The sequence below is a fragment of the Phyllostomus hastatus genome, unplaced genomic scaffold, assembly GCF_019186645.2.
Source record: "Phyllostomus hastatus isolate PE091 unplaced genomic scaffold, TTU_PhHast_1.1 phas_scaffold_78, whole genome shotgun sequence".
NCBI lineage: Eukaryota > Metazoa > Chordata > Mammalia > Chiroptera > Phyllostomidae > Phyllostomus > Phyllostomus hastatus.
In genome coordinates, this window is record NW_025334041.1 from 19179137 (window position 1) to 19196446 (window position 17310).

At 40.4% G+C, this 17310-nt stretch overlaps 1 protein-coding gene across 1 annotated transcript in view; it reads right to left on the reverse strand.

Moving 5' to 3' along the window:
* Positions 1-12141: 12141 nt before the first annotated feature.
* The window catches only part of AHR (aryl hydrocarbon receptor), a 41525-nt gene continuing 36356 nt past the window's right edge, over positions 12142-17310 (reverse strand). The window contains exon 11 of the mRNA XM_045827536.1: positions 12142-14932. Within this exon, the coding sequence (XP_045683492.1) occupies positions 14789-14932 (144 nt within the window). The 3' untranslated portion in view covers positions 12142-14788. The remainder of the gene's footprint in view (positions 14933-17310) is intronic.

Consider the following 17310-nt stretch of genomic DNA (forward strand, 5'->3'; position numbering starts at 1 on the left):
TGTTTTCAACTAGTTGTCTTTTCCAACATAGTGTTGTTTTTAAAGCAGCGGTTTCTAACTAGGGGGTGATTTTCCCTCCTAGGGGATATTGGGCAATATCTAGAAATATTTATTATTGCCTCACAGCTGGTGGTGGGGCATTACTGGCATCCAGTGGGTTGCTATGGACAGCTCTTGTCTGCCTCCCAAATTCATAAGTTCGTACACCTCATTCATTCAAGTGTCTAATGTGATGGTGTTTGGTGCCTAATGTGATGGTGTTTGGAGGTGGGGGCCTTTGGGAGGTAATTAGGTCGTAACTCTCTGTGATGGGGTTAATGTCCTTATAAGAAGAGAGCTAGCTCTAGTTCTTTCTCTCCACCATGTGAGGCTGCAATAAGAAGACAGGCAGGTCTAAGCCAGGAAAAGGACCTTTACCAAGAAACTCAACTGTGCTAGCACCCTGGTCCTGATTCTCCAGCCTCCAGAACTGTGAGAAATAAACGTGTGGGGTGTAAGCCGCCTCACCTGTTACAGCACCGGAACGAAGACATGGCTGGAGCCCAGAGATGCTGCTGAACATCCTACACTGCACGGGACAGCTCCTCACAACGAAGAATGGCTGGTCCCACGTCGTCAGAAGTGCTGAGGTCGAGAAACCCGTGAATGAATACACGCCGAAGAGAACCATGTGGGTTAGGGAAGGGGACTTGTTATGAGCAAAAGCCAGCACTTGTATTTCCTGGGAATGTATTTGCTAGTTGCCTAGTTACAATGTTGCAATGTTGATTATTACTTAAGAGGAAGCAAAGCATTCTCAGACTGAGTGGGAGACACAGATGTGAACCTCCTTAATTATGAGAAAGTTTCTCTGCCAAGGATACTCAGGACTACAACTTGTGCATTTGCACAAACAGAAGACATTTAAACTACCCATCTCCTCAGTTTTCCTTTTTTCCCCCCTCAAAGAAGCACTCACAAGAAATTCCTTCTGCCTTAGGCATAGCCCAAGAATTCTCTGATGGGAACTCCTTACCCTACCAGGGAAGAATTCTCTCTGCAAAGTCCTGCATACCTTTTTGTTGGAGGCTCAGATCCACACACACCAGTCCAGGGTGTTGCCTGTAAGTGCCTGATACTCAAAAGTGTAGGCCAGCAGCTTGGGCACCACCTAAGAGCTTGTTAGAAATGCAGAATCTCAGGCCCAGCCCGGACCCTCTAAGAGAACCTTCATTGTAACAAGATGGGGTGGGCGGGGGAATTGCTATGCACTTGAGAGATGAAGCAGCACTACTTGATGATCTTCATTCTATGGTAATACAGCCCTAATTTTTGAGACTGTGAACAAAATGGATTTAACTCTTATCAGAATAGGTGGGCATTTGTTTGTGGCTAGTTAGGTCGGATTGAGGAACTTGGCTCACCTTTTGGGCTCCAGTATTCTCTTTGTTAAAAGAGAGCAAATGGGAGAGGCTCGCTGAGGTCTTCTCCACTTTTGACACTGTAGGGGACAGAATTGTTTCCCTCCGGTGAAAACATCGTTTCTAACTGAGCTGTCTTGGTGAGGGTCAACTTCACAGGAAAAGGTCTCTGGCCAGTACATACCACACATACACGGACCCACGTTAACTATCACTGATTTCTTATGCAAAACATTTCACCCCCAAACCTGAATCTAAGCCTACTGAAGTCAGGGGTGTGCCTCTTGATTGGCACTTGGGTCAACTCTCTGCAGTGATGTTCTTTGCCTGCCCGGTGGCCTGAACATCGTGGGTTATTAACCCATTATCAAGGGCCAGCCTGGCCTGTACAAGCCGGCTCTGCCCAGGTGTGCAGGGGCGGGGGGGAGGAGGGAAGGGTGGCAGGCCCTGCTTACTTGCTCCTGGCCGTCCCACTTGAGTCCCAAAGGAGAAGATGCCAGCTGCCATGTAGCCAGTACCATCTGAAGACAGAAAGGCTGGGTGTAGGAAGATCCTGCAGCACAAAGATGAAAAGTGTCTACAGTTTGATTTCTCCCAAGAGCTACCTGTGGAGAGTGACTGGGGAGACGGCGCTTCTGCTTCTCCATTTGCGTAATTCCGGAGACTCTGCAAGATCTCCACTGGAAACTAGGTCAAAGAACTACCACCCCTCTCCACCCGTGAAGTACAGGACGGGCCCTCCAAGGGATTTTCCCTATGGAAGAGATGGAATTAGTAAATCAGAAGTGAAACTTACTTTTACTGTAAACTAGGGCATAAAAAAATACTAGTTTATTATTGTGTATGTAGCCAGTGTAAAATGGCTCTGTGATCTAGAAGTGAAACAGTGTCACCCTTCTTCACTTCCCAGATCAGATCAGAACCAAGCTCAGCTGCCAACCACCAGACAAGCAAAACGTCTGGTATTACTTCCTCGCCCCAGGTGAGAACTCAGAGAACTCAGAGGACTTGCACCTCGTTCCCACGGCGGGTGGTCAGGTGGGAGGGTCAGGTGGCGTCCAGGCCGCTGGCTCCTGGGGACCTGGCCCTGTTCCTTGCTGCGGCTCCTCTCTCACACATGCTGTCAGCCCGGCTAGCAGCCCCTGCACAGTCAGCTCCCTGCCGGCCAGTGGGGCCCTCGCCGAAATGTTAGGTCACTCCCGTGGTTCCATTAGGAAGAGGATGGACCGTAGAAATGGAAAAGACCGGCCCCCTGCACCTCCACAACAAGGGGAGAGTTTATCTTTTGCCAGCCTGGTAATGAGGTCCCAGGCCGCTGCCTCCCGCCCCTCCGAGGGAAAGACACAGCGATGGGCACAGCCTGAAGAGACTCGTAAACCGAAGGTTAGCCCGGGGGCAGTCCGCTCCTCTTAGAACGCTGACTCGAGAACATTCCCCGCAGCTGACCATCTGAGTCAACCTGAGAACTTAAAAAATACAGCTGCCTCGATGCGGGAGCTAACCAGCGCTGTTTTCAGAGCCTCACGGTTGTTTCGGATGCTCTGCCTGGCTTCGGAATCACTGGAGAAAGAGAAAAGCATGAATCTGGGACCCAAATAGCCCAGGAATGCTATTCAGCTCTGCTACTCACTGTCCCTATGAACTCAGGCAAATAACTTCATTTCTCTGAGACTTTCCTTTTTTAAATAAGTTCCCGTTGCAGAGAGGACAGTCTGTCTTCTGTCATGATGGTAGAAACTGTAAAATGATGGTTAATACTTTGTGCATTTTAAAACACTACACAGAAGGATTTGCATTGCTACAGTCATTTTGAAGGGCAACCTGGCAGTTATCTGTCAATATTTTAAATGTACAAATTCTTTGCTGCCAAAATTCCAATATTAAAAATTTATCAAAGACAAATCATTTCAGAAGTGCACCAAGTATATAAGGCTGATTATTTTTGCATTGTTTGTAAAATAGTAAGAAAATGATAAACATCAAATTTCCATTACTAGGGGGTAGTTTGGGTAGTGTGTGGTATATGGATACAGTAAATCATATCCAAATCCTAGAAGGAAAACTTGAATTACATGTATAGTCACGCAGTTGTTGGGGAGCAAGAGAGAATTTCACCACCCTACCCTTTTTTATTTCCTCTGTCTGGCTGAGTAGCTATACAATAATAAAATAGGCACAAAACAGGATTAACAGGAGAGAAAAACAGTATGTGTGCACAAAAGAATCACAGTATGATTCTTGAATTGTAGAGCGAGGCTCAAAGAAGTGGTCACACTGGGCATCTTTTTATACTTTCAGACAAAGAAGCAGTAAATTTGTGAGAAATTGGCAGGACAAAGGAAGTCCATGCTCATGAGAAAGGAATCTTAAGGCAGATCTGGGTATTCCTGAGTAAGGAATAGAAACAAAGTTTGCGCTTGGGCAGTAAATTAGTGAAGGCGTCACAAGGCTTGTTTGTACACGTTTTCCCAACTCCGGATTTTATAATTCTACTGATACGGTTGTGCCTCAGTCCTTCAGGAGTGGGGAGGGCAACTGTCATGGAGATTTATTTTCTGCATTTAAGGGGGATGGAGGAGAGTCAGGAGCTCTTCCTGTTCTTGCGGCTTCTCAGGTGATTTTAGTTCGAAATAATCAGTATGCCCTTGTGGGATATCTTGCAGCAGCCTGAGCCTGCCCTGAGCCCTGATGCAGTTGACAATAGGTTAAGTAAAAAAGCTTTACACACACACAAGCACACACAATACATGGAAATGACTGCATGTGAATAGAATATGAAGGCATACCCATCAATACAGCAACCATTGAAAATGGCTGGCGGTGGAGAACGTTTGGGGGAGAGGAGATGTTCACTTTTGTTTCATGCATGTCTTCACTACAAATTTTTTGCAATAGCAGGTAACTACTTTTGCAAATATGATCGATGTTTGGCTTTTTACATTGGATGCATATTACTTCTGCAAGCTGAAATGAACAATGAAGGTGAACAATTTTTAATTGCATGACATTACCAATCCAACTACTATTTTGTAATCAACATGTTATCAAGCCTTAGTCATCATGCATCATTTATTACATCAAAGGCCTCTCTTCTTGTCTGTGTATGAGTAATTAGCTCCCTTCTAATTGACTCTTGGCCAGGTGATCTAAGTAGGCTCCAGAGAGCAAAGGGCGATTGACTGTTGGGTTAGCCAAAAAGTCCACTTAGTTTTTTCCGGATGATGGCTCTGGTGGCACTTAGTTGTCTCACTTCGTTTGAAACAATTTTCTTAGATTGTATTGTGACAGCTGTCACATCAGCATGCATTTTAAAAACTTATTGAAATTGGTGAATTTTTGTGCAGCCATTTTAATGGTGAAGATGGAAGAAAATACACAACATTTTCAGCATATGATGCTTTATTATTTCAGGAAAGGTGAAAATGCAACTGAAACACAAAAAAAGAGACTTCTGCAGTGTATGGAGAAGGTTCATGTAGGCTATGACTAATTGAACATGTCAAAAATGGTTTATGAAGTTTCTTGGTACTATTGACATTTTGGCCAAGTAAATCTTTGCTGTGGGACTGTCTTATGCATTGGAAGATATTTAGGAGCACCCCTGGCCTCTACCCACTAGAAGCCAACCTACTCAAAATGTCCAAATCAATAAAGTTATTGGTGAAAATGAAAAGTGTGTCTTTTATCTTATGATGGAAGAAACTAAACAGAACAGTTTGGCCAACCCAATAATTTCATGCGGGCACTTGATAAAGAGAAGGATACAGGAGGTAGGCAGGACCTCTCCGCACATTTAATTCCATTTCCCAGCCTGTCTCCAACCCATGACACTGTGTTCCTTTGGAAATGCACCCTCTTCTCTTAGTGGTTTTCAACCAAGGCCACACACCCCCATGCCAAGGGGCATTCGGCAAGATCTGGAGAAATTTGGGATTGTTGCACCTGTAGGTAGGGCTGTTACTGGCGTCTTTCGAGTAGAGGCCAGTGATGCTGCTAAGTATCCTACATGGCACAACACTGTCCTCCCAGTGGGGTGGTCTGCTCCAGTGACAAAAAAGGGCATTCCTTTTAAGCTGATGGGGAAACTCAGTGCCTGCTTGCTTACCCCATAAAGTCAGCTTCTACCATTCATAGCTGTCTTTATTTTCCAGCTTTACTGAATTAAAACTTACACATAAAATTGTAAGATGTTAAAGTATACAACGTTAGGATTTGATAAGCATATACATTGTGGAAGGATTCCTGCCATCAAGTTAATGAACACATCCATCACCTCATATATTTACTCCCCCCGCTCCTCCACTTCTGTTTTCCCTCCTTGGTGAGAACATTTCATTTCTACTCTTAGCAAATTTCAACTATACAGTGTTGTCAGTGCGTTACATATTAAGTCCTCGGACTCTACTCATTTTATAAGTGAAAGTTTGTGCCATTTCACCATCCTCTATTTCCTCCACTGCAATCACTTTTCTACTCTCTTGTTTCTATGAGGTTCACTTTTTTTTTGATTCAACATATCCGTGGAACCATCCAGTGTTTGTCTTTCTCTGCTTGCCTTGTTTCACTTAGTGCCATGCCTTCCAGGATCATCCATGTTGTGGCAAATGACAGGAGTTCCTTCTTTTCTAAGGTTGAATACTCGCTACATTTTCTTGACCCATCCATCCATTGAGGAACACTTAGGCTGTCTACTTGTCTTAGCTGCCCTACATTACCACCTCTTCACAGTCTCGCCCACTTACTTACAGGAGTAGTTTAAGGGGAGGGTTCCACACGGATCCATGCATCAACTCAGGTCTTTCAACTCTGGGCCCTTTGGGTTTAGTCTGGCCCAGCAAAGGAAGCACAGTGTGAAGGATGGATTATAGAAGATATAAGACAACTATGGTTGGGAACGGGGCCAAAAAAGCACATAACTTTATGGACATTGCAAATACCTTTAAGTGATCCATGTCAAAGAGAATGATTATGGAAAACATGTGATAGCTTCTGGAAAGGCAGGCAGGAGTGACACCATTATTCGCAGCCATTACTCCTTTATCCTAAGGAGTAGGGTGCTACTTTACTGAGCCAATCTCTCCTGTAAATGTCCCTCAAGTTTCATTGGCCCACATTTGATCTAAAAGCACTCATGGGTTGCATATTTCTCTTCAGTATTTTCTGTACATCACTGTATTGACTGACTGTATCTTTATTAAAAAATAATTTATATCCTTAGCAGAATTACAGCCTTAATAGAATTGTGGCAGCTTACGTGAAAATGTTAAAACAAGATATGATATCAGGAGAGAAGTAACAAGTGAAGTCAGGACAGTAGGAAGGCCAAGAAGCACCAATGACCTCACTGAAATAAAGGCAGAGGGACTGGTTGCATCTATGTGAACACCTGAGCTCTCTGCTTCCAGGCCTCACAAATAGGTAAAAAAAAAAATAAGTTACACAGCGCTTTGCCAGAAGAGACAAATCATCTAAGTCTGAACAGACCTAGTTCTGCATCTCATAGAGGCCATTGAATAGAAGGGATAGTGGGAAGGGCAATTCACAGGTTTTTTATGAAATTGGGTTGCTTTACAATAAAGCAGTAGTGATAGTAGTGGTGGTGGTGGTGATGTTTTGGACAGAGAAATCTTTCTCCCATTGCTCAGGTTTCCATGATAAGGGATAAGCAAGCCTAACCTGTTTTGAGTTAAGTTGGAGATGATGTCATTGCTGAGTGAGAAGGCGTGGATACCGCAGGGGTGGTGGGCGGTAGAGATGAGAAGGTGGGTCATCTGAGGCAGAAGTCTATTTCCCTCTTATATAAAAGGGGTCCAGAGGCAGGCAGATAAAATTTTGTTTGGTTTCTCCAAGCCATGAGGAACCCTGGATCATCGTATTTTGGTTTTGTCATCCTAGTTTATGGCTATGTGTCTTCACAGTTCAAGATAGCTGCATGCTCTCTATCCATCATCACAGCCACGTGTGCTGGCGAGGAAGAGAGGGAAAGCAGGAAGGGGGGAAGCTGCATTTGCATTGTCTTTTTAAGCAAACTTCTTCTGCAAGTATCACACAAAGTTGGCTTTCCTGTATTTGCCTGAAACTACATTAGTTACACCTATTCCACAAAAGAGTCTGGAAAATGTAGTCTTTTTAATCCTCAACCTGACCAGGGAAAAGTTAGGGTTCTCTTGCCAAGAAGGAAGGGATGATATTGATGTAGGTTAAGTCTCTGCCACACACATGGTAACAGGTTGTGGTAAACCTTATTCCACCTTTGTCACTTTTTCTGGCAGCAATGCTTATCAGAGTGTTGGGCCAGGGGCATGGGTTAGAGTGGCTGTTATCAATCAATAAGGAAGTAGGTAATTCCAGAATGTAAACAACAATATCACTGAAATCTTGATACTAAGTCTAGGCTAATGGACTGAATAAGGACAATGTGCGCTCAGGGCAGGAGATCACAGTGAGGGTGAAGAGCTAGTCGCTGAACAGAGGAGAAAGGACTGGGAAGGCAGAAGAGGCTGTGATTAGAAGAGGGAACTTGGGCAACTTGTGATTTCAAGCTGACAGAAGTAAGGCATTGCCAGGGCTCCGTGTGAGGGGTGGCTGTGCTTAGCTGGCATGGAAACCAGGTTATTACTGTTGATGTACAGGACCGTCGGAAACAAGGCCATTGAAAAGGATGATGTCAGGGGATCAAAGTGGAAAGGACCATAGAACTGGAGCCTGAAAACCAAGATCTCATCAAACCCTCAGGAAAGAGAACGAGGAGGGTTGGGAGCAGTGTGGATTCACCTCCGACTGAGAGGGGGTGGTCTGTCTATCAGGGCGACAGTAATGGCAGATACTGATTGCCATGTGGCAATCAACAAATTATTTTTTAACGTAAAAATGATTTTTATTTTTGTTATTTTTTTATCCCTGTCCACTTACCCCTCCCCTTGTATAGGGGAGGTTTTTCTCTATGGGTCTGTTTTTGTTTATTCATTTGTTTTCTAAGAGTCCAAATATAAGTGTATGACACAGTATTTGTCTTCCTCAGATTTATTTCACTCAGCATAATGCCCTCTGGGTCCATCCATGTTGCCAATAGCAAGATTTCACTCCTTTTTATTGCTGAATAATATTCCAGTGTATGTATATAGCACATCTTTATCCATTCATCTATTGATAGACATTTAGGTTGTTTCCACGTCTTGTGTATTATTACTAGTAATGTTGCAATGAACATAGGGGCACACTTACCTTTTCAAATTCGCGTTTTTGTTTTCTTTGGATAACTACTCAGGAGTAGAATTGTTGGATCACATGGAAGCTCTGTTTTTAAGCTTTTAAGGAATCTCCACACAGTTTTCCTTAGTGGCTGCACTAATTTACAATCCTGTGGATAGTGTACAAGGAAGGGCTGCCCTTTCTCCACATCATCGCCACTGCTTGTTGTTTGCTGACCGATGATGACAGCCATGCTATCAGCTGTGGGGTAATAGCTCCTTGTGTTTTAAATTTGCATTTCCTGAGGGTGAGTGACATTGAGCATCTTTTTATGTCTCTTGGCCCTCTGTCCTCTTGGGAGGAATGTCTATTCAGGTTCTTTGCCCATTTTTCAATTGGATTTTTTTTTTTGGTGGTATGTTGTATGAGTTTTTTTAATATATATTTTGAAAGTTAACCCCTTAACAGATGTAGCATTTGCAAATACCTTCTCCCATTCAGTAGGCCGTCTTCTCATTTTGTTGATGGTTTCCTTCTCTGTGAAAAAAGCTTGTTTCATTTATTTTTTGTTTCCTTTATAAAAAGAAATATATTCAAAAACAATATTGCTAAGAGCAAGTGTAAAGCAGTTTACTGCCTACATTTTCTTCTAGGAGTTTTACAGTTCCAGGCTTAACATTTAAGTCTTTAATCCATTGTGGTTGCTTTTGTATATGGTATATGAAGGCAGTGCATTTTTTTTTTTGCATTTGTCTGTCCAATCTTGCCAACACCACTTATTGAAAAAAAATTCTTACTCCATTGTATATCCCAGCCTCCTTTGTCATAGATTATTTGACCATAAAAGCAGGGTTTTACTTCTGGGCTCTGTATTCTATTCTATTGATCTATATATCTGTTTTTTTAGGCCAGTACCATACTGTTTTACCTATGATAGCTTTGTAGTATAGTTTGCCAGCAGGGGGCACAATACCTCCGACTTTGTTCTTTCTTGAGATTGCTTTGACTACTTGAGGTCTTTGTGGTTCCATATAAATTTTAGAATTAATTGTTCTGACAATGACCTTAATACTCTAGGTATTAAGGACACTTTAACAATATTAATCTTTCCAATCCATGGGCAAAGTATGGGAAATGATTTTTAAATAAACTGTTGTATAATAATTTTAGATTTAAATGAAAATTGTTAAGATATGAAGACTTTATTCCCTTCATCCAAGTTCCTGTAAGTTAACATCTTACATAAGGGTGGTATACAGGTCAAAACTAGGAAATTCATTAGTTATTCCTATTAAACTAAACTTCATTCAGATTTCTGCAGTTTCTGCCCTAGTGTTCTTTATAGGATACATCCAGAATACCATCTTGTATTTAATCGTGTTTCCTTGGTCTCCTCTGATCTGTGCCAGTGTCTGGGTCTCTACTTGTATTTCATGGCCTTGACACTTGAAAGAGTATTCCCAGAAATTTTGTAGTGTCCCATAGTTTGGTTTTGTCTGATCTTTTCTCATGGTTAGACTGGGGTTATGTAATTTTGACAGATCAAGTTTTGAAGTATGCTTGTCACAGAATCACATTAGAGGGGGCATGTTATCATGAGTGTATGGGGACGTTGCTTGCCCTTGAACACGTGCTTAGTAGCACCTGCCAGATTTCTACAATGTACTCTTGTTTCTTCCCTGTGTTCTACTCTTTGGAAACAAGTTGCTGAGGTTCTAGGCCACACTCAAGAGGGAGGGTTAGTAAGCTCCATCTATTGGAGGGAAGAGTATCTAAAATATTATTTGGGACTTTTCTGAAAGGAAGCTTTTCTCCCTCATTTTTTTCATGTATTTATCAAGATGAACGTACAGATACTTACTGTTTGGGCTATAACCCAGTGCTACCATTATTTATTTTTTTTTGTCCCTCAAATTTCTCCAAGTTTTGGGCATTTGGCACTAAGTGTTTTTAAATAATTTATTGACGACTCCCAACAGTGCAGTGAGGCAGGTATTAGCATTATCCTTGTTTTGCAGTAAAGGAGACCCGAGCTCAATGTAACGTTTCCCAATCATTCACATCCGACATGTGTTGAGTGAAGCCAGCAGTCTGACTAGAGGCTGTGTGCTTAGCTTTGCTTTCAAAGGAGAAGAATGTTCCATAAACATCAGAGGTAAGGTTATCTTTTTATCTCATGTTTTTAAAGAGGTGAGAAACAAGAGAGACAAGATTTTGAGGGGATTCATCATAAAGGTAGTAATTCCAGAAGGGATGAGCTTCCAAAGCGACAGTATGTAGATAAAGAACCACAAATGGTCATAACTAAGCGTGTTACTAGGTGGCAGGAGGCGGTGCAGGGAGGGAAGTAGCTAACAGAAAAGTGACAGGCTGCAGGACCACTGATACCCTGGAAGCTAAGGGAGGGGAAAACGGTTTACTCAGTCAGTTTGGTTGCAGGGCCATACAGAATCCATATGTGGTAAGAAGGGACTTAAGTAAACCTCAGCCAAACAATATACAGAAGGGTAGAAAATGAAACCAGATTTCAGGAGATCGCAAGTTGTTTTACAGACAGGAGGTAAAGGAGTAAATTAATAAGAGGGGATGCAGAAGAGAGGACTCTTTTTCCAGGGCTGCAGAAGGGGAAACAGATTTCTGGACAAGGAAAGTGTGGACGCCAAGTGCGTGAGGGCTGGACAGGAGGGTGCCAGTCGTGCAGGGAGGGAACCCTGCCTTGTGTACTGCTGGACGTGGGCCTGAGACCGAGGACAGTGGGAGTGTTGAGGTGACGGCACAGACACACCTAGGATGCTATGGATTTTTATGTGATAGCCTCCATGTTATCAGTGAAACTGAAAGTTCACCTGCACACATTGGGAGAAAACCGAGTGCTACCTACTCGTGTATGGACCTAACACCCCCCGGGGCAAGGTGGGAAGGGGGTGAGCTGAGGTCATGTGTGCTGGTAGAAGCCATTTGAGTGAAAGCAGAGAGAAAAAATGATTATCTGTATTTTTGCTTGACATAAAACTCAACTTAGTTTTTCTAAAATGTTCAGAATTATGACACTAACTTGCTAGGTTTATTTTAGGTTGTTGAAAAAATAATGATTGTAAAGGATAAACATAAAAGTAATTGCTACTAGAATAAAACAGTTTTTCTTAGGAATTTCTCTTCAGACAATTTTAATTACGGAACTCTTGGTGAGTGTTCAGCAGTTGTGAATTTGACACCACAAGGCTGAACGTCCCGTCTGTGTGTCAGAGTGTACGTGGTGGGCAGTATTTTCTGACCCAAGCAGGAAATGTCACTGACATGGGTCAGGGTCAGAGTTGTCTACTTCAGAAGCATTTTAAATCTATGAAGTTACTGGAAGTATATATTTTTTTATATATTCAGATAAAAGCCAGTGTATCCATGGGTACAACCCTGTACGAAATTTACGAACTACTGACTTAACAGATCCTTAAATGTTACAGATTGCATTTATTGACAATAGTTATAATACTATACTCTAAATACTAATGTCCTTTATATGAAGCAGAAAGAATTTACATTAAAACATTAATATTGGTGATTATTTTATTATCATATATATTACTGTATACAACTGTTTGATAATAGGGTATTTTAAATTGTATTTTAAACAAAAATGTATGCATGGCATATGTAAAGCAGTAACATTTTGAAGGAAAGAGAAAAGGTATGAAAATATCTAGAAAAGGTATGAAAACATCTAAAGTTTAGTAATACTGAAAAACACTAGGTTTGCACATAGTAGTGATTGAAAGCTTTATAATACATCAGAACACCAGTCCATCTGCAGGTACCGCGAGGACAACCTGGGACAGGAAGAGTGTGAATTAGACACATCCAGGTCCTCAGAAGTGCACACCATCTAAAAATGATTCCCTCCACACAGAAGTAAGCAAAGCTTTCCCTCTTTGTTTTGGTACGCTCAGCAATGCAGACAAAGGTATATTTGGCTTAATGTGATTTTATTATTCGTAGGTAAGCTTTAGTTATGTTATAGAGATAAAAATATACAATATTGCTTTAATTTTTTATTTTATAAGTCTATAACTGATTGTCGCCATAGTCACAACTTAAAAAGCCTATTTTCCACTAAGCACTTTATCCAATGACACAGGGGAAGACTAACAAAAATGTCAGAGGAAGACTTTTAATTCAAGTTTAAATGTAAAAATGGAATTAATCTAGACCATGGGTCTAAATCTTCAGTGATACCTCATGCTGGGAACAAATTATGAAATGTTTTAGACAAATGTATTATTTTCAACACTGACATTGACTTTACAGATTCAAAATTTTGACTGAAAATGCATAAAACAGACATACATATAGTCTGAAGCCACTTTTATATACAATAACTTACTTAAAAAAAGGAAAATGTATTTCAGCACTACATCTCAGTTTCGGAGCCCATCGTGTGTTTGTATAATACATGCAAACGCGCCTGGTGCTCTTCAGACATCACAGCTGAGCGAGAGATTGGCAGATGGTGGCACTTCTTTTAAATCACCGGAGGACAGTAGTTAGTAGGGTGATTAATTTGTCTTACTGATAATTAAAGTCATTCTAGCATAGAAACAACCTCATGTTTGAAATTAATCACCCCTATCTTTTTCTTAATACCAACCTAAAAGCAGTTGCTTTCACTATTTGATTTCTTAAGACTGATAAAATATGTAAAACCCAGACAATTTATGTGCATATAAAATATATCGACTATTTTTAAAATGAAAAATTCAAGATATTTTACAAATAATTTTGTTCATTATTAAGCATACAATGCACCATTTGTTCACTTACAACAATACTCTGCACCAAACATCGCTATATTCAGTCTTACTGCTTCTCAAATGTGAGAAAAACAAATAGTTTCCACTGGGCTAAGAAGTGAAATTTATAAAGTCAACATACCTTAAAAGATTACAGATCTAAAACAGTTTGTAAAAAATTTTTACACAGTGAAATGGGTGGTTTGCTTTAATTTAATGAATGACCCAGAAACAAAACTCCTCTTCATTGCAGATCAATAAACGTGGTTGTCTTCATAACAGCAGATTCTTCATTACTACAACGTTCAACTACCACAGTGGAGGTTTTAGTGGAGGTAAACGGTGGTGTATCTCTTTCCTGTGAACACACTGTTGAAATTTTAGTGCCGCTGTCTCAATGTTTACATAATGATCAAGAAATAATTTGAAGACACTGTACTTTTAAATTTTTTCAATGTAAGGCACATAGCAACACTTAAAGTCTAGAAATTAGATTATATAATAATCTTTTCAATCACTGTTTTTTACCTGAAGAAAGTGGGTGAGTAGTGCAGTTAAAAATATGCCTGGATTAATAAAAATGACTGAATTTAAGAAATGTAAATAATACTTGTGTGTAGAATGTTAATTTTTTTAAAAGTGTTTTATATAAAGTGTACATCTTACAGTGTTATAGCAAGAAAAAGTTGTGAGGCACTTAACAATAAAGAAGGAAATCATTGAGATTATCTTTCTACAAAAGCACCAAACCGCCCTGGCTGGGTCACTTGGTTGGAGTGCTGTTCTGTGCACCAAAAGGCTGCAGGTTCGATTCCCAGTCAGGGCACACACCTCACTTGGGGGTTCCATCCCCAGAGCATGTATGGGAGGCAACCAATTGACATTTCACTCTCTCGAAGATCAATAAACAATATCCTTGGGTGAGGATTAAACAAAAAAAGCAGACCACCAAACCACTTATCTTATCAGGGGGGAAAAAATGTGGGCAATAGTTTAGTTTGGTAACTATGGGTAATAACTTAGTTTAGAGAACTAAGGAGTCAGAAGTGCAAAACTCAAAGCATTTTTTTATTCTGACAGAAACAATTTCAACAGAGAACATTTTCTTAACATGCCCCTGAATAAATTTTGTTTAGTTTGTGGCACTCAGAATGTGAAATGTAGGTGGCAATTCTCAGCAGTCTGTTACAGGACCCTTTCTGTTTGAATGACTGCAGTATATAATATGTAAGCTTGGTCTGTTTTTAACTCCTCTTTGAGAAACACTAAAATGTGGCTTGGGATTAACGGTGGGAACGACACACGTCAGTGTCTCCATGTGGACTTGCTGCTGCCCAACACTGACAGTTTTAGTAACTGCGACCTTCCACAAACTAATTTCAACCAAATCCAAGGTAAAAATCGATCTTGGAATTATAGGAATCTACTAGATGTCAAACTGGCGAAAGGTCCGGCTTCTGACAGATGATGAAGGGGCTCGAGATGTGTGGCCATCTGAGTGTTATTTGTAGCACTTAGTTCAGCTGGATAGATTTCGTTTAAAACTCCATTTTGAAACTGAAAACAAAAATAGCAGTGCAATGATTAGAATGGATCTTTAAGTATCTTAACCCATTAAATAACATATTAAAATGTATTTTTAAAATTTTCACCCTACATGATGTTAAACTTCAAATTATTGCTGCCAAATTTTAAATCATGCAATGAAAACACACTGAGCACATGTATATTAGCACGTTAATAGCCTTCCGGCTCCTCCAGCAGATGATACCGAGGGGTAATGAAGTGTTTCACTTTGGATTTGGCGTTCCATATATCAGGAGAGCATTTGATCAGTACACCTTCAGTTTTGGATAGGACTGATGACTCAAAGAGTAGCGATCATAAACTACAGTTACACAGGGAGGAACAAAAGCAGGTTTACACAGCTGTGAGTGTGAGGCACACAGAGTGTGTATTCCTGTGTTAACGTCCATACAAACAACTGTAAATCTACTTTTGCCCACCCCCTCCACCTCCGCATGTGTCCTCAGTAATAAGTTTGCCCTGACCAGATTTCATCACAGTCTAATTCTGGGCACCAGGGAATTTACTGCCTTCGAGATTACGACACTGGAAATACAGATGACCCAAGACTTTTCCAAAACAGGCTAGTTCTGATTTGTTAGAGTTTCCCTACTATTCCTAAAAATATTATACCATGAGTATGATTTCCTAAACCATTTTCTTATTTGTACTGTACTTTTAAATTACTAAGCACCACTATAATTACCGTCCTAATTATAGAATCAAGTTTATTAAAAGCTTTCTTATAATAAAATCAGCCTGGCTTTTCTAACTGCTACTGAGGGGGAAATAAAGCAGGCCCCAGAGAGTGCTGCAGGGTCTTACAGACTACAGAGGCTTATGGACAGAATACAGTTAGTGAGAGTTGTAGAAACTCTCACATGGATTCAAATCGTACCCTTAATTCCTTCCAATAAAACCTGCTTTTCTAAAGCTAATGTGACAGCTTTAGTGCTCAAAAGGCTGATTACATCAAAGATCTTCCAAAACATATGTTAAATATATAGTAAAAGCCACATCATCTAGATCTTCCATGAATGGCAACTTGTCATGTCTTCAAATGGAAGGTAATATTATTTGCCCAGTGAATGTTTGGTCTTAAATACATTACTCTCACCAGTCATAACATATGCCAGCAATTCCCTTTAGATTGTCTACAGCGGTGCTGTTTAATAGAAATATGTGAGCCACATACGTAATTTTAATATATTTTACTTAACATAGCTGAAATTTACCATTCCAACATAAAATCAATAAAAATATGTATATTTTACTTTTTTTTCAAGTTAAATCTCCAAAACTGGTGTATATTTTACACCATATCTCATCTGGGGCTAGCCGCACGTGGAGTGGCTACCCTACAGAGGCGGGGGAGTTGCCGGACTACAGAATTCTTGTTATTCATAAAGAAGTCACACAAAATTGGGAAGGGGGTCACGGAAAAGAACTCACGAGATAATGAAAGCCCTGTTCAAAATGCAGTGTTACATAAGTAAGTTCTCTACCATACACTCAAGAGTATGCAGGAGATAAGGTACCTACCTACCCATGCTTAACTTTATGGCGGTGTTATGAAATAGACTCTGTTATGAAATAGACTCTAACTGAATATTACATTTAAGATAAATGTCAGGAATGAGAATAAGAAAAACCTTCAGTGCCCTTTTCTTTTCTGCCATTTTCTATTAGAAAACTTGTATATAATCAGACCACATTAAGTGAAAAAAACAAAACACAAAACAATTAGGGATAAAGACTCAGGTAACACTGTTATATTACTATACTCTAATACATAGTACAGAGACCAATGAACTTAATTTTAAGTCAGGGTTTTCTTCAAAACTAAACTTACAAAACATTTAAAAACAAACCACTTTTTAATGGAAAGCACGAATGTGAAGATGCCATATCCCTGGGCTGCCAGAAAGAGCAGATACAATCACGTTAACTTTTTTGTATTAAGGTGCTCTTCAATTTAAAGTGTGCTTGCTGCTAGAAGGGTTCCAATGACACATTTAAGCAACAAAAATACAATGTCAAGCTCAAGTCCCGTGATGGAAAGCCAGCAGCGTTACCCCTTTTTTAAGGTCAGAAAAAAGTATTTCACCTTAAAGGGTAAAAGGAGGACGTGGCAGATAAGACGGAGGGGTTGCTGGAGAACACTAAGGAGCCTAGGACTAAATTCCAGGGATCGTCTGGGGCAAAGGCAAAGAAACTTACCTTTATTGCCTGTAACCCAATTTCAACAATATATTAAAACACTGAGAAAATTATTTTTAAAAATTCAAATAATTTTTCAAGTTTGAATTTTTAAAAGGCATGCAATTCTAAAGAATCAAGAAAGATAACCCAAAATCTGTAAACACTGT